This window comes from Aphelocoma coerulescens, chromosome 2, assembly GCF_041296385.1.
Source record: "Aphelocoma coerulescens isolate FSJ_1873_10779 chromosome 2, UR_Acoe_1.0, whole genome shotgun sequence".
NCBI lineage: Eukaryota > Metazoa > Chordata > Aves > Passeriformes > Corvidae > Aphelocoma > Aphelocoma coerulescens.
In genome coordinates, this window is record NC_091015.1 from 90,635,058 (window position 1) to 90,653,523 (window position 18,466).

Sequence of the window (18,466 nt, forward strand, 5' to 3'; positions counted from 1 at the left end):
TGCGAAACATGAGAGGTAAGAAGTGTGTTCTCTGCTTTAGATAAGATGGAGGTAATCTTTATGTGTAAGGTTGTTCTGAAGTATATTGCTTTGGAAACTCATGTTAGAATTTCTATAAAAGTATAGCTGTAGGATGTACACTCTGTGAAGTGTTTTCAGCTTGTCAAACAGAAATGTAGCATATCCATTTATTGCTAAAGAAAACGATCTTGCACTCTTTCATATGGAAGTAATTCTATGTTTTCAGCTTGAAAACCATGCTTGTGTCCGTTACATAGGAAACTTAAATATTTTTTAAATATTTGAAACATGCAAAGATGCATTAGTTTGAGCTTGATTAGAACAAACTGGAAATTTGTGTTAAAAGGGAGTTTTTCCAACAGTAATGGAAATCATGCAGCATTCAAGTGAGAATAAATTGTAGTATGAATGATTAGTTCTCAGCTAGGGTATGCCTCTGCTCCCACAATTTTTATCCATAGATATTACCAAATGTGCTTATTCCTACCAGTGCATTTTTATCCTGCAGCAAATAAACAGAGGGTTAGGGGACAAAATAATGTTATACTCTTTGTTAGGTCTTTCAAATATATGAGTATGTTTTGTATTTCATTCAGTTATATGTATAATATTCTGTTATATAAAACCTGTTTATTTTACAGGTCACTAATGAGATACTTAGGCAACTGATGGAACAGAAAGGACTGTATAACCTGGAAAAACCTGGTGAATTTACCAACATTGTGGACATTCAGTTCTTGGCTGCCATGATCCACCCTGGGGGAGGTCGCAATGACATTCCACAGAGGCTGAAGAGACAATTTTCGGTGTTCAACTGTACTCTGCCTTCTAATTCTTCCATTGACAAAATTTTTGGTAAAGGGAAATTAGCTTTGTATCCATCCCATTTTTGAAAATAGTGGTTGATTTTTCCTTGTCCTTCTATTTACACATATTATTGTTGAAATTGAGGCTTAACTCCCCTCTGACTTGTTTACCAGCATATTTTCCTTCAGTAATCACTCCCCACCGGCAACATCATCAGTCTGTAAGTTTTCCAGGTCCAGTCACATGTCTGAAACTCTCGGTATGCTCAGATTTAGTAAGAATGACATGAAGGTATAATTTTAGTGACAATACTGGACAGTTGCTCAGGTGCCTCTGCTGCTAAGAATGAATGACTAAAGACTAGACTTTCACAAAGGATGGGATCATACTGATTTCAGACAGGAGGTTAGCTATTCAAAGCCAGCGGAAACTATTTGGGGAGAAAAAAGAACATTTTAATGGGTAGTTAATTAAAAGCTAAATAACCATTGAGCTGGTGGCAGAATAGTGTTAAGAATGGCTGAATTAACAATTGAATAAAGACTGGAAAGCCATTTCAACAAATTGGAAAAGGTTTTGGGGTTGAAAAAAAAGAAGAAACAGAAACTCCAGATGATCGTTGCTCTTGGTGTTGTGCTGACGTGCCTTTGATTTGGCAATCTTCTTTTCCACAGGTGTAATTGGAGAAGGGCACTACTGTAGTGAGCGGGGATTTTCAGATGATGTGAAGAAAACAGTAGCCAAATTGGTTCCATTGACACGCAGACTGTGGCAGATTACCAAGCTAAAAATGTTGCCCACACCAGCCAAGTTTCATTATGTCTTCAACCTTCGAGACCTCTCAAGGATTTGGCAAGGAATGCTGAACAGTACATCAGAAGTAATCAATGAACCACAGGTAAGGGCAGCACATCGGTGGCCTTGTTATAATTAGTGCAGGAAAGAGGATGAAGGGTCTATCTTGGCATTTGAGTTTGCTTTAAAAAAATGCAACTTTAGTGGTTTTTGAGGCAAAGGTGTTTTAGTGCAGCTTTTATAGTACCAACTGAAATGACAACTTTGTTTCAAAACAGTAACAAACCCCACTTCTTTTGTCACAAGTTTTCTTCTATCCGCTTTTCCCATTACTGAAAAATGCTAGTTTATTTGAAAGAAGTGAGAAAGTAAGTGAGAAGCAATTAACTTACTTTAATCCAATGAAAATGCTCATATATTGATAAAAAAAATGAATAGTTCCTCCTCTCCATTACTGTCTTGACACTTTCAGTCACTACATAATTTCTGTCTAACGAAAGGTTTCTGGCTTATGGTTTAAAAGGAAGAAGTAACAAGTTTATTAATATTTTTTTCCATAATCCATCTTTCTTCCAGTAAACATAATTTCTCTTCTAATTGTTTTAAGGAAACTAATTTAGAGTTTTAAGCTCTGAAACATGTAGTGCTGGAAAAGCAATGTTTATGGTAAATATGGAAAATTTGTTAAATATTTGGGTTATATATTCATTTCATGTACAAGGTTCATCTCTGTTGAATAAGCTCCTGAATTCTATTATATCTAAAATTTAAACTTCAGAAAGGATTTTAATTTCCACAGCTAAAAATATTGAGCACTTAGATAATTATATATATATGTATACACACACTCAATTAATGTCCTTTGAAGTGTAAAAACTAATTGGTCAAAATACTTTTACATAAATTTACATATTAGTTCTGAGACTTGACATAGTATGTGTCATTTGTACAAAGTGCTGTAGGCTGAAACAAAAGATTCTCAAGGAGTACGTGGAATTTTTTTCTACTACTGTATAGCAATAGTATAGGATTAAACCCAGTGCTGTTAGTAATAACAGCCTGACAGGTTTTCCTTTTTCATCCTATGACCAAACTTTAAAGGGACTTTAAAGGTATATTGAATTTGGAGAAGGAATAATATAAACACTTGAACATTTTTCTTTATTGTTAGTCTAACTACTTTGGCAGTAGCATTGGGAGTGACATCTGCGTTTGGCATGAAATTATTTGTGCCATGATGCTTATATTTCCACCATTTTCTACTTAATGACCAGTTAGAAAACTGGTTTATCAATGCATAAACGTGTTAACTCGTATGGATATGGTTTTAGGGCTGGGGAAATGAAATCTTTGTACACTTCAGCTTGGAATGCTAGATTAAGGCTTCTTCCATAGTTAATTGAATATAATCTTAAATTGCTTTTGGGCAGAATAAGAAGCTCAAGGTATCTTTTCTGAAGAACTACCCAAATATTATTTCTTCTCTAATGTTAATGTGATTTCAAAATAAGAAATAAAGGCAAAGCTTTTAAGTTGGTATAGTTTCTTTGCAAGCCAAATAAGTTTCTCAGTACAAGAAAGACATGCAGCTCCTGGAGCCTGTCTGTCAGAAAGCCACAAAGGTGGTAAGGGACTGGAGCACCTCTTTTAAGAGTGGAGGCTGAGGGAGCTGGGCCTGTTCAGTCTCAAGACGAGAAGACTGAGAGGAGACCTCACCAATGTCTGTAAGTATCTGAAGGGAGAATGTCAGAAGGAGCGAGCCAGGGTCTGCTTGGTGGTGGCAAGCAATGGGACAAGAGGCAGGAACTGATTCACAGAAGTTCCACCTGAACATGAGGAAGAACTTCTTTACTGGGCTGGTGATGGAGCACTGGAACAGGTTGTCCAGAGAAGTTGTGGGGTCTCCCTTACTGGAGATATTCAAGAACCATCTGGGTGCAATCCTGTGCAATGTGCTCTAGGATGATTCTGCTCAAGCAGGGAGGTTGGACCAGACAACCTTGTGACTATGGTCCCTTCCAACCTGACCCATTCTCCTTCTGTGATTCTGTGAAAAGCACTTTTTTTTTTTTTTTTGTATGTAGGTGCTGATAAAGCTGTGGAAGCATGAATGTAAATGTGTTATTGCTGATCGTTTCACAACCTCAGAAGATGTTAATTGGTTTCACACAGCTGTGGCAAAACTCATTGAGGAGGAATTTGAAGATACAAAAGTTTTGCTGAATCATGAAACAGATGCATTCTTTGTTGACTTCTTAAGGGATGCACCTGCAAGAACTGGTAAATTTTGTTTTATTTGTCCATATAAAGGCATTTAGTGTTTCCCATTATGGTGGAATTTTAACAGCAGGACGTGGATTTCTGAGCTTTTAAATATATAAAACATGACATCTGACATCAATTTCAAAGAGTCCTATGCTCAGATTAGTAATATGTTTACTAGTTGGATGTACTCTTTTTGTCTCTGGGTTGTAAAATCACAATATGTTTGTCCCTTAGAGAAACACATGATGACTTGAGATGAAATAGCTCAAACATCAACTTTTAGATCTTAGCTTCATAGGAATTGTTAGTGATGCTAGTGATCTCAAGACCCTCAACCTATTCAAAGGTGTTTTTATCAGCTGGTTTTGACATTGCTATTCAGTACTTGTGATTGTGAATCTTGAGACTAAAGAGTTTAAAGTAATACATTTTGTTATCTGTCTCTCTAAATAATGGAAAAGTCTGCCCTTTCTTAGGTTTTGTACTTAATTATACTATCCTTGGACTTTAATAATAAAACTGTAGGAACAGAATTAAGATGATATAATTCTTTTCAATGTTTCGAAACTGTAAAATATCACTGCAGTTTAACTCCTTGATGTATTTCTTATTAGTTCCTTATCAACTTCTAAGTTGTTTAAATGTCTTATTCAGGTTGCAAGAAATCTATTTCCACCTGGAAAATTCATTTTGTTTAACCAGTGCTTTTACATGTTAAGAAGTCAATTGATTTAATTAGGTCTTAATCTAGAGGAGTGTTCATATACAGAAGCAATACAGAGCTAAAAATTCTGAAATTAAGGTGACTTCAGGCATACAGGAAATGCTATATAAAGGACAGCTCAAAGAGAATTAATAATCCCTGTATTTTGAGAGATTAGATTCTGTGGTAAAATGTGATTTTCTTAAGATATGCTTTTATAGAGGTATTTTTGTGTTTTAGTTTTGTTATGTTTTTCTGTTGTTGTTTTTTCCTTGGAAACTGCTTGAGTATTGGAATGGTGCAACAGAAAGGAAATGCAGAAAAAAATTGAAACAAGAAAAATGTTAGACACTATTCTAAATACAGTACACTGTGGTTGGGGTTTTCCCCCTACCTTTCTGTCCCTTCCCTTCACACTGGCTTCTAGTACTTTACTAAGCATTAGGGAATACTTATTTTACTGGAATAACTTATTTAATTGATTTTAATTCTACCAATTAGAGATAATGTTCTGAATTATATATTTCTTCAGTAAGTTAGAAGAGGTTTAGCAAAACTGATTGATCTAGGATAACTGGAAAAATACATCCTGTAGCATATATAGATCATGAAATCCTGTAACTAATTGAGCTAAATGAATGTAAATAAGAGCAAAATTGTACTGGTATTGTACTAGTATTATTTTTGAGGAAATCCAAACCACCAACCAAAAACCCTATTATGCCTGCTGGCACTGTTCCAATGAAATTTGTCAGTTGTTTATTGATGAAATATGGGCTGGATGAGAAGTGGGATGGATTGAAATTGGCTGAATGGTCAAGCCCAGACAGTGGTGACCAGTGGCTCAAAGTCTAATTGGAGACCATTAACTAGTGGTGTATCCGAGGAGTCAATACAGGGTCCAGTCATCCTCAACACTGTCTTTACTGGTCTGGGTGATGGGGCAGAGTGCACCCTCAAGCCAGTTCCCAGATGACACAAAGCTAGGAGGAGTGGTTGATATCGCAGAGGTTGTGCTGCCACCCAGATGGACCTTAACAGGAACAAAAGGTTCAACAAAAGGAAGTGAAAAGTACTGGACCTGGGGAGGAAAAGTACCATGCACCAGTATATACTGGTGGTCACCTATCTGCAAGTCAACTTTGCAGAAATGGAACTCAAGGTTCTAGCTGACACCAACCTGAACATGAACCAGCAGTGTGCCCTTGCAGGAAAAAAAACATGAGTGACATCCTGGGCTACATTAGAAGAAATGTAGCCAGCAGGTCAAGATAGGTGGTCCTTTCCCTTTTTTCAGCACTGGTAAGGACACACCTGGAGTGCTGTGCCCAGGTCTGGGCTCCCCAAAATGAGAAAGACTTGATATACTGGATAAAATCTAATAAAGAACATCAGGAAATGCTTTTTTTACTGTGACAGTGCTGGTACAATTGTCCAGAGATGATGTGGAGTCTGTGCCTTTAGAGACATTCATAAGCCACCTGAGCATGGTCTTGGGGAGCCAGCTCTAGGTCGCCCATCTTGAGCAGAGGGTTGGACCAGATGACCTTCAGAGATCCCTGCTGATGTTAACCTTTCTGTGGGTTTGTTTGTTGTAAGAATTTTTATGAATTAAGGCATGCCACCTTTAAGCATGGTTAAGCTTATGAATGGAAAGATGAGGCAGAAGCACTGTTACCTCCTTTTTTGGTGGCTGACTTGTGGCTTTCAGATCACCTAATGAAATAAATGTATGCTAATTCACAGTGTATATATTTTCTTGTTGTGGCAGTTATTCATTTCAAGAGTATTTTTTTTTTCTAGTGCAATTATTTAATCAATTTAGACTGTTTTACAGAAAAGATTATTTGCAATTTTTAACTGCAGTATTTATTTATCTTCATTCTCTGGTGCTACTTTTTTTCCTGGGACCTAAAGAAGTATCATTTTTCATCATTCAAGTTTCAGATATAGAGAAAGAAGGCTATTTATTTTTTTTAAATTTTGTTTTAAAACTTAAGTAGCTGAAATTACCATTTCTTGCAGGTAGAGTGTACTCAGCACTCTCATATGAATATCTAATATATAATATTATGTATAATAAACCTGCTTCTGGGTGATGAAACTTCTAGTTATCTTCACTTATCCCCTCATTGAACCTTTGTCAATTACTCAAACTGCTAAGGTTTTCTTACTTGCCTTTTGTTCTAGATGAAAAACCTGAGGAAGTTAATTTAGATATTCCCAAAATCTACGAACCAATCTCGTCATTTCATCAGCTACGGAATCGTTTAAATAAGTTTTTACAAACATACAATGAGAATGTTCGTGGTACTGGAATGGACATGGTTTTCTTTGAGGATGCTATGGTTCATTTAGTCAAGGTACAGTCTTGTTGGATTGCCATTTGTTGCTGTTCACTTGCCCTCACCTCTTTTGAGGAGAGGTATGCATGAATCAAGGTAAATTAATTCTAAAACTGAAGGCAACTAATTTATTGCTAGCAAATATTTGATCTGTCACTCTGTGACTAGGTATTAAAACCTATTAAAAACTTTTCAGAAAATGCACCAGATGGAACTATTCTTTTATACCTATCTTTTATGTTCGGTGGGATCATGGTGCTAGCTATTCTAACTGTATTTCAACCTTCCTTCTTCTTAATTCTTCTGGGAGCTCTTCCTGTCTTTGTAATGAGTCAAATGAAATTCCAGTTAAGACATAATTGGTTGCTTCTGAAGGAGTATGGGCAGCAGAGCAGGAATTAATGTAGTCCAAAATTCTTTTGTAGATCCACAGTATGCTCACTGCTTTTAAAGTTCTTTTGAATATGGATTGGAACTGACCATAACTTTTAGCACAGCACAGCTTGATATGATTGTTCACACAGAATAGGCCTCATACAGAGGGGGAGCCTTTTTTTTTTACACTAGAGCCCCTGTTGTCTCAGTTGAATTCTGAGGTTTTCAGTCTTTCTTAAAGTAAGTTATTAAGAACTAAATATAGACTTGCACTATCCCCCCAAATAATATATTAAATATCAAAACAATTTAAATTTAATTGTAGTTGACGAACACATTGCATCTGCAGTTTTCAAAATTTTTGGGGGAATTCTTTTAATTTCACAAAATTAGTCCCTTTCTAAGGTTCTCTCTGCAAAAGGGATGATGGTCTGCTATGGATTTCTTTAGGACAATTGTAAATCATCATCATACTTAATAACAAGTTTCTCATTTATTCCTAATAAAAAAACTATAGAAATTCAGGATCTAGTTAAAAAAAAAAAAAAAAAAAATCACTGAACAGCCACTTGTCATCAGGAATATCTTCTTTGGGTATCTAGATGGTAAATACCTAAAATATTTTATTAGTCTTTGCTTGGATGAAATGAGTATGTAGCACTTCTAGGGTTCTAAACTCCTGAAAACACCAACAACTCTGTAGACCTGAGACAGCTTGTAAGAGAAAGTGAGATAGGCACAGTCAAGGTAATGCCTAATCTGAGCTGACATAATATGACTTGAATGAGTTAAAGCTAAGTGATATGTTAAAATAGGGAACAAAGTTTCCAATTAATGGCTTGTGTGCCTCTGCCTGGAAAAGATCTAATAGCCATTATTGAAATGATCAGTGATATTCCAGGGAGGGTGTGCAAATTAAAATTTTTTTCTTTGGTTAAATACTAGATTTTATCTTTCTCATGAAACATTAGCCTATGGAAAATAAAAAGTACATTGCACTCAATACGTAAAATAAATAGGTTTAAAATTAGAGGAAATTAGCATGACTATTTTAATAGCTTGGAAAGAAGTAATTTAGAGGAAAGGCAAATAAATAGGTATCCCAGATTGCTTCTTGACATGATAGAATTCCAGGGTCATCAAAGAAATGTTCAAGATAATAAAGAGAACAGAAGCCAATACTGTGCATCATTGCTCGTATGGAGGAGACCAGCTGCTAGCCACCTGGCTGGTATTATCATGTCTTTGAGAGGGAATTGGCTCTGTGCTGCTCTGGGTATTAATGTCGGCTCTTCTGAGTACTGTGAGGGTCTGTCCACTCGCAACTGATAGGCTGCAGAGCAAGTTTGTCTCCTGTACTTAAAGACATGTTTTCTCAGCATCAGGTAATGTCTTCTACCTGCATCCAATGTTTCATGGCATTGTTTTTTGTCTGTGGGCAGTGGAACAAGTATGAAGGTCACAGTTAATGCTGAAATTTTTTTTTCTCTGAATTCTAAAGGGTCTGTTTGTTGCACGGTCCTGAATTGAAGGGAAATGTGGAGCAGTAGTAAGCTGCCTTTTGATTTAAAAGATAAATAATGAAGTGGGAAAGAAACATAGATCTAACTGGGAGATGTTTCACTGTGATCAAATATTCATACTGATACTGTGCATTTTTACAGTCAAGTAAATGAGAAGCTTAAGTTTCATTACAAAGGCAGTATTATTACCTGCTGCAGAGAATACTGAAGAGTCTTTGTCCTGAATTTTACATGCCCAGGACATCCTGTCTTTCTGGTCCCAGTGAAAGGACCTGGTGACATGTGTCATACTAAAGTTATCCAGAGGTCATGGCATTGGGGAAATTATTATTTCCTTCCCAATTTTGATAATCTGTCATGCTGTGATAACACATCACTAATAAATCACAGCTGAGATTTACTTGTACTTTGTGGAAGTGAGAGGTGTAATCTTACTGATAACTGAACATACACAGTGATGGAATCAAATGGTTGCTATACTATTTGACACGTTAACAGAAAATACTGCAAAGTACAAATGTCCACAGGATATATTAATAGTAATATAGAATGCCTTAATTAAACCTTAAATTTTTCATTTGTTCTTCATGTCTAATATAACTTTATTAATGCAGTAGCATAGAATTTTTGGATGTGTAACTTGTACACATTGTAGCAATAAATGACTGGTATATTACACAGATTTCTCGTGTGATTCGCACTCCTCGTGGAAATGCTCTCTTAGTTGGAGTTGGTGGCTCAGGAAAGCAGAGTTTGACAAGACTGGCATCCTTCATAGCTGGCTATGACACATTCCAGATAATGTTGACAAGGTGAGCATTAGCTGAAATTTAACTAAATAAATACCTTGTGTTTTAACTCTTCCGATAAATAAAACAAGCTTACATTCTCCGCTTAACGTAGTCTGATCATCATCATATAGAGTGGAAAGACATGAAAATCCTTTGAGATTTACTAGATTTGCTTGATTTTCTACAATAATTGTGAATTTTTACCATCTTTGGAGTAGTAAATTATTTTGTGTGTTTCACAGAATGAGAAGGAATATTGGCAGTGTCAAGTTATCTTTGAGTCTTTACACAGTGCATTAAATTGTACTGAAAATACTTTTAGGGGGTTATCTAGCCAAAATGCCTTCATGAGTTTATCTTGTAATATTTGAAAGGCTGTCATATGAGGAGGTTGAATCCTTATCCCTGCTCATTAATTTGGTAGGTCTTATGTGTATGTCAAGTATTTTGACAATCTTTTCCAAGGATATTTTGCCTTATCTCATATTGTTTAGCCCAACGTGGTTTCTTCTGAAATAACTCACAAAAGATAAAATAAAAAATTATAAATCCTTCTCTGAATGCATTAGAATGAATGCCTCCCAAACTGTCTGTAGGACAGGTCAGTTTTGGCACTCAAATAAGATATCATTTTAGAGAAGTAAAATTATTTTAAATCTTTTGGAGGTGTGTTGACTGCAGAAGAAATTGTAGATTCACATGTGGGAATGTCCCTTGGTGAGGGTCTCATCAGAGGATCTATCTGGAATAAGCACCTTTTGCCTTAAGTTCCAAGACATTGTTTCTAACTTAAATTTGCTTGGGTTTTTTACTCTTTTGGGAAAAAGACATTTTTAAAAACAGAATGAATATTTTTTCACCTTTTTTTTTTTTTTTTTTTTTAGATCATACAACAGTATAAACTTGATGGAAGATCTGAAACTCTTATACAGAACAGCAGGACTGCAAGGCAAAGGCACCTGTTTTCTTTTTACAGACAATGAGATCAAAGATGAGTCTTTCTTGGAATACTTGAACAATGTTTTGTCATCAGGAGAGGTAAGATGCCCCCTCATGATCGATTTTCTGATTAATAAAATTTATAATTCTGAAGTAAAATAAAAGAAATTATTTGAATATTCTGTCGTAAGTCAAGGAGTATGCTTTCAAAAACTAAAATTCAAGTGCTCTTTATCATTAGAGCATTATTAAAAATGGAGGCAGTCTAGAAAATGTTCAAAATCCTAGGTTAGAGTGAGACAAGCTATCTCAAGGGACATGAGAATAGCTTTAAAAAAAAATAAAATTGAGACTTGGGAAATGTCACAGATGTTTTAAAAAGTTCTCTGCTAAATTAACTATTAGTGTATGGCTAGTTTTTGAATGGTAAATTTATGTCCAGAATGGATGGGATGGATTTTATTCATTTTATTTACTTATTTATTATTTCAGGGTTATGTTTCAGAGTAACTGCTACTAGTTATTGGAATATAAAGAGAAGGAATCAAAGCCATTGGAGAGTGGGATTTAAATTTTTAGAGCAAGTTAGATTTCAGTCTGTTTAATAGAATCACTTCAGTAAAAGTTCTTGTTTAAAGGAGTTCGTGGGTCCTAATAACTGCAGTGTCCAAGATGTATGTTCCTTCCTGCAATACTGTGTATTAAAAGAACCCTGTGCTATATCCTCTATTTTGAATCACCTCAAAAAGCATGAAAAATCTTCCTTTTTCCCAAAGGTGTCAAACTTATTTGCCCATGATGAAGTAGATGAGATCATTAGTGACCTCACTCCCTCCTTCAAAAAGGAACATCCACGAAGACCTCCAACCAGTGAGGCTCTGTATGACTACTTCATGACCAGAGTCCGTCAGAACCTTCACATAGTTCTTTGCTTTTCACCAGTAGGTGCAAAATTCCGAAATAGGGCCCTAAAGTTCCCTGCTCTCATTTCTGGATGCACTATAGATTGGTTCAGCCGGTGGCCTAAGGATGCTCTGGTAGCAGGTACATGTAGGTTTTATTTTTGCAGAGATATAATTTTCTGATCAGTGATCATGTAGCTGTTTTAATTGCATTGAATTTTGCCAGAAGAAACTTACTTCATTCTAAAATTTGATGTAGATATTTTCTTCTTTAAAGCTTGCCTGTATTAAGCTGTTGAAATACTTCTAACAGAGGAAAGGTTTCGAACACAGTTTGAAGAAAAATACCCTGTGAAGATGTCTTAAAGCATTAGTAAAGAAGGCAAAGATGGTACTAAAGAAAGAGATTATTGGTTACTGTGTGTGTGATAGGGCATACAGAGGAATGCTGTGATTACCCAGTCCCTGGTAGGTAGCAGGTTCTGAGTGAAAAAGCATTTACACACTTTGAAGATGAAAGAATGCTGGATCCTTGCCTATATTTTTTATTGAGAATAATAATACTGAGAATAATGCTCAGAACCTGATGGTGAAGAGTAAAGAAGACTGGGGTTTCAGAAGCTGGGTGAAAGCCAAGATAATACATGCTGGCCTGTTTTATAGTGACTTGTTTATAAGCTAAGATATTTTCTTAAATATTTACTTACATTTAGGCTTTCTTTCTTTCCTAAGTATCTGAACACTTCCTGTCCTCATTTGATATGGACTGCACTGCTGATACAAAGAGGGAAATTGTGCAGTGTATGGGCTCATTCCAGGATGGAGTGGCAGAAAAGTGTTCTGATTACTTTCAAAGATACAGACGTTCTACACATGTGACTCCCAAATCCTACCTGACCTTTATTCAGGGATATAAAACCACATACAAAGAAAAGCATGCTGAAGTGCAAACATTATCAAACAGGTAAACTACTCAAGTAACTTCTGTTTTTCTGTAGTTTTCTTCCACAGGTAGGTATATTCTGATATGCTTCATTTCAGTGCATGGCTTGTCTCCTTGCACAGCAAAAAAAGTTATTTTTAATTCCTAGAATTGTGTAAATGTGTGACTTATTCAAATACTGTAGTTGCTCTTGTCATATAAGCTAAAGACTATATATATTTGGAGGGGAAAAAGTAGTCATGCATGAAAAATAGAGCTAGAGGGAAATACAAGGTGAATATAAATGATACCTGTGTGTTTTTAAAGAGTGAAAGAAAACATCTACATGTAATTTCATAATATATTCATAGTAGCATTTAGTTTGCCAGGCAGCAACTTTTGTTTTCTTGATGAACACTTGTATCCTCCTGTTATGAACATGTAAGAAGTACGCTCGGTGGTTTTGTGAACACAGAGCCTCACCTAGACTGCTGAGCTTTTTACTTGTAGATTATTAAAATGGTTTTGATATACTTATTCCTATTTTCAGATGCTTTATTAAATTAATGAGATCTATTTGCAGATATATCTTCATGTCAGGAACACTCAAATATAGCGGAGAATTAGCAGTTGGTGTATCATTTGGTATCACCCTTAAGAAAAACTGCCTTCTCAGTTTTGAAAGGCTGTCAAAAAGAGCTGGAAACATTTAAGAAAGACTTAAACTAGTTTATTTCACTTTGAAACATTCTTTGTCTTCAAACTCAAATTGAGTTTGAAATCTTTAGTTACATTGTGGGTGAAGGCTTGTAAAACAGAAAGGTCTGGTCCTGTTATCTACCTTCAGATTTACCCGGTTAGTTCATGCATTCCAAATCGTTTTACTTCACCCTAGTATCTTAGTTGAATTGTGTGAATTGCTTTGGTGGGTGTTTCACTTCGTCTGTTCTCCTACATTTGTTCAGCCATCCAAGTACTATGTAGCCTTTGCAACAGCAGCCTCTGTAGATGCCACTTAAACTTGTACTAAAAGTCCCAAGTGAAGACTTTTTGAAAGAAAAAAGCACTGTTGAAGGGGCATTTTAGTGCTGAATCAGAGAAGTCTTACCTCAATATTTGTTTTCTGTTACCCTCTTTTGCTTGGTCTTGATTTCTTTTCAGTGTCCACTTCAAATAAGAAATATTGATTGGTAATAATTCTCAAAATTTTAGTAAACAGAAAATGCTTTCTGCTGTATAGAACTCAGTTCTTTGAGTATTGGCTCAAGAGGGACAGTGACAAATATGGAGCCAACATATAGGATTTTTATGCAATGATACAGACATACTGTTAGATTAGAAGTGGGTAAAATTTCAAGCCAAAAACTTTGTTCATGTACTTTATTCTCCACTCTGTTGATTCTGAAGACATCAGACTCTTGGGTGAAAGCTCTTGTCCAAGTTTTATTTTTGTGTAAAACATCATCTGCAATTGTTCATTCTGATCGATGTGATTCATTCTACAGATGGAAAGTAGAGTGTAAATCACAAAGTGAATGAGATGCTTTTTATTTTGCTTTTTAACTTCAGAATAAATACTGGTCTGGAAAAATTGAAAGAGGCCTCTGAGTCAGTGTCTGCTCTAAGCAGAGAACTGGAGGTAAAAGAAAAGGAACTTCAAATTGCCAATGAAAAAGCTGACATGGTATGTACAGCCTTCAAAGTTTACTGCTGTTTGATTTTTTTTCTCCTTTTATTCCTTCTATTCTGAAAAGATTGATCAATTAAAATGAAGTGTTGGAAAGAATGGATCTTGGAGAAAATGATCTTATTTGAGTTTTCTGGAATTTGAAAGATATGATTTTACAACAAAATTCTTTTAACTATGGCATGGGGGTTTTCTCCCATTCTAGGTATTGAAAGAAGTTACTGTAAAAGCACAGGCTGCTGAGAATGTGAAGGGTGATGTTCAGAAAGTGAAAGACAAAGCCCAAGCTATTGTAGACAGTATCACGGCAGACAAAGCGATTGCTGAAGAGAAGCTGGAAGCTGCCAAGCCTGCTTTGGAAGAGGCAGAAACAGCCTTACAGGTTAGTATTTGGACCATGTATAACATTACCACTAAGAAATATAAAATTGCAGGTGCACTGCATACCTCTTCACTTGGCAGAAAATATACATATTTTGAGGCTTTTTAGGTTCTGTTTTGTTCTTCTTTTTTCATGTGAGTACCAAACCTCAAATAGTCAGTTTTCAGAAAAGGGCAAGTTTTAACTTTCTTTGAAACTGTAATTGATATAGCATGTGCTGCAGGTTGATGATAGACCAGTAACTGAATACTGATACTGTTATTAAACAGGTTTTTTGCAATGAGTGAAGTGCTTCCCATGTAAAATCAGTTGTAATTCCATCCAAATCCAAACCTCCTATTTTACATTTTCACAAAGAAATTGCATTTTCAATGAGTTTTCTGGTCCACTATTTTGTGTCTTCTTAAAAAAATTATTTTTTTCTTAGGAGTTGTGGCATTACCAAGACTTCATTTCCTTCACCATACTTTTCTTGTAAAGCTTTTTAAATAGAATGATAACCCTTCACCCATATATTTAAGATTTAAAAAATCAGCATTACTTGATCTTGCGTAATATTTATCTTTATGTCTGCTCAGTTGACTTTATAGGAGGATGTACCTCAAGACATTTTGCTGTGAGCAATAGTAGAGGAATCTGCAATAGACTTGTTAAATGGTAGCAGGGAGCTCACATCTCAAGAAACAATAAATTATGAAGAAAACATCTGACGGGTAGACAAAACTCAAAGAGTTTTTATGTAGGTTTACTGGAAAGTTAGCCTTTCCATTTGAGAGGCTGCCAGCAGTTGTGATGGTTAAAGACTGATTTGAAGGAATGCCATGATTTTCTTTTAAATCTAGTATAGCAAAATTTTCATGGATCTTCTGAATGTAAGACTTCACTTTGAATGAGAGACGTTTAACAGCCTCTGACTGCCATGATTCTTAAAGCACAGTGTGCAAAAGTCTAAATGAAGGTTGATGACCTGACAGCTGGGGAGAGTGGAATAAGGGAGAAGATCTGTATTATAATACCCTGATATACTCTGATATATAGCCACAGGAAAAAGGTTAAAGAACTAGCAACAACAAGAAAACTAACCCAGTAGTCGGCAAGCATTCTGACAAGTGAAAAAATAAGCAATGTTAACTGGGCAGCATCTCCAGTACAAAGAGAGCACCAGTGTTCTGTGTCTGGACCTGTCTCTTATTAAAGCTTACTTTCTGCTTTTGACTAAAATGGCTGAACCAAAACAATACTGCTCTTCTTGAAATGTAGGGTGATAATAAATGAAACACTGATTTCAAGAAAAAGCAATGCTAGCATTATTGTAAGACTTCACAATACAAAAAAGTAGTTTGGCTTAATCTTGAAATTGAATTTTCTTGGAGGGGTTTGCAGCCACTGGGAGCTGGCAGAAGGGGTTTTACCCCTCCTGTGCCGACACAAAGAAGCCCGGAGGTCAACGCTGAAACCCCTCTGGAAGGCGGCACTCAGTGCCCAGCACACAATGAAAACGGGGTAGGGCTTCTCACCCAAAAGGGGCTGTATCCTCCTGTCGCTGTTCAGCAGGCACGCAGGCAAAGAAGTAAAGAGAGGGGACTCTCTGTATGTGTTCCACACAGGTTTATTCCAGCGAGATGACAGGGACCAAGAGGCAAATTGGTGGGAGGGTCCAAGGCTCTTACAGTGGCTACAGAACAGGTGGGGAAAGGGATCTCAGCCAATGGGATAGAGGTAAGTAGGCGGGGTTGACAGCAAGGGAACCAATGGGGACAACACATAGGAGGGACTCAGGGAAGGATCCAATGGGGCGTCGAGGAACAAAGAACTTTCTAGAACTAATACATGTTAAAGAAGAGAAATGAATATACATAACTTCATACATAAAACAAGACAGACAAAATATTAACCAATCAGGGGAAAACATGCAAAAGACAAAACAAGGGACTCATGGGTTCTCACCATGACTGAAATTTGCATGCTAAACTTGAGTTGCTGACCACCAAGGTTGTCTGAGTCCTCCTCAGGAGACAGAGTGGTTGGAGCCAACTGCATTGCCACATTTTCTGTAATAATTTGCTTTGTGTATGCCAAAGGGGAAAGGCAAACTAGCATAAAAACAGGCCTGTGAGCATGAGTATATTCAGAATTCATTCATTCATTCACTCACTCCCTTAAGCAAGAATTTTCTCTGTATGGGTCTGAATCTTTCAAAAAATGAATCTCATTACAGGTTTCCAAATTCTAGCTGGGATTCTTACAGTAGAATTTTGCTTGAATAGTAGATAAATGCCTATTAAAATATTTGATAAATAGAAAGGTCATTACCCAGATGAAAAAAAAAAAGCGATTAGCTATTTCACTCAATTTTTTTACATATTTTAGGGATGATAAATGCCGCATTAAGAGAAATGTAGGTATAAAGCATCTTATAAGCATTTCTAAACATATAGTGAGATTCATTTTTAAAAGTTTGAGTAAGAATTGTCAAAGTTCAGTAAAACTTTGTTGCACTTTGTCCTGTAATAAAAGTAGCTCATTAAATGCACAACTATAACAGAGTAAATAAATAAATAAAATTTAAATGTAACCATTTTGCCACAATTTGTATGTTAGGGAAAAAAGTCTGAGTTGAATTTCCTAACAGTCACTAAGAAACACTGGTTAAAGTTTTCACACAGATAAGTGGAAAACTGTGGTGAATTATTTAGTACACACTGGACCCAAATAGCAACAAATATTGAAGGGAAACAAAGGCCTGGCAGACAGAAGACGATCTGGATAGTCTGCAGTACTTTGCAGTCCCTTTACTGAAGTACAGACACAAATAATTAAAATCTGATTTTGTGAATTCCCAGTGAGGCGTGTGCTAGGCTAGAAGCAAGGTGACATAACACTCACAGTAATCTGTTGCTTACTGTTTAGGCTGTCATGTGCTTGGACTGATTAAACTGTCTTTGAATAAGCCAAGCTTCTGCTCAGAGTTATGTGTTATAGGAGCAGGTCTGCCCATCAGCAGTTCCCATTGCTCAGTGCTATTTTTGCTCTGTATGTGGTGCAGCAGCTGCTCAAATCAATTCTTCTCTAAGGAGATATCTTCAGCAGACTTTTCTGGTAGTCCTTTCTGATTCATGATGTAGAGTTATGAGTTACAGTGTTAGACTTGGCACCCTAGGCTTACTTTGCCATTCTTAATAGGGCCTAGGTTTTCATACATTACTATAATTTATTTTTCTCATAGGCCTGGTTCTACACCAGGAATATTCCTGGTAAGATGTATTAGAAGGTGCAAACACTTAACAAGCTTGCTCACTGGTTTCCTTAATTTACCTTCATTTGCCAGATGTCAACAGAAAGTATTTCCTTTCTAGACTCAGTTGCTGGTCAATATATTTGCCTTTAAAAAAACAAGTAAAATTCTGAGATATTTCTGGTTTGCTCTTTTTTTTGTCAAAACAGTTCATGGTAGTTTTAAGTTTTAAGGTGCTGCTGTGGAGGTGCTGTGCTGAGGTTTCCTAGTAGTTGATAGGAGTTAGTAGTGAAAATCTGACTTGGGGGGGTCCTTCTAGCTTCATGCTTTTCAGAAGTAAAAATAGCATACATTTTTTTTCTCCCATTAATACTGTTGGTGAGCTTATGCTTCATGTTTCATTAAATAGACTGTTGGAGAATAGAATTATTGGGATTAATATAAGAACTGTGCAAGCTATTGAGCTGGAGGTTTTTAGGCTTGTGTGTGCGAGAGACATTTTCCGTGGGAAAGTCCCTGTGTGAAACTAAACAGTTTCAGCCTGAGAAATTTCAGGGAGTAAGAACCTGCAGCTGTGTTATCCGGGAGTATACAGAGGAGTTGAGCACAAAATTCTTTTGATCATAACAAGACTGTGGAAAACTGCCAATGTAGTCCAGTTATGTAGAAATAGAAATGTGTCTTGATAAGCTTTAAGCCACTTAGGAGCTAACAAGCTGGTATACTATATAAGTGCCTTTAGACTGCTAATAAATCGGAGTTTATTTTTCAACC

At 36.2% G+C, this 18,466-nt stretch overlaps 1 protein-coding gene across 1 annotated transcript in view; it reads left to right on the top strand.

The window, feature by feature from the left end:
• Positions 1–18,466, top strand: part of DNAH5 (dynein axonemal heavy chain 5) — a 115,492-nt gene that overhangs the window by 68,765 nt on the left and 28,261 nt on the right. Inside the window, 10 exon segments of the mRNA XM_069005898.1 lie at positions 663–876; positions 1,503–1,726; positions 3,708–3,903; positions 6,782–6,954; positions 9,516–9,646; positions 10,510–10,663; positions 11,341–11,608; positions 12,199–12,430; positions 13,958–14,072; positions 14,281–14,457. Of these exon segments, the coding sequence (XP_068861999.1) occupies positions 663–876; positions 1,503–1,726; positions 3,708–3,903; positions 6,782–6,954; positions 9,516–9,646; positions 10,510–10,663; positions 11,341–11,608; positions 12,199–12,430; positions 13,958–14,072; positions 14,281–14,457 (1,884 nt within the window).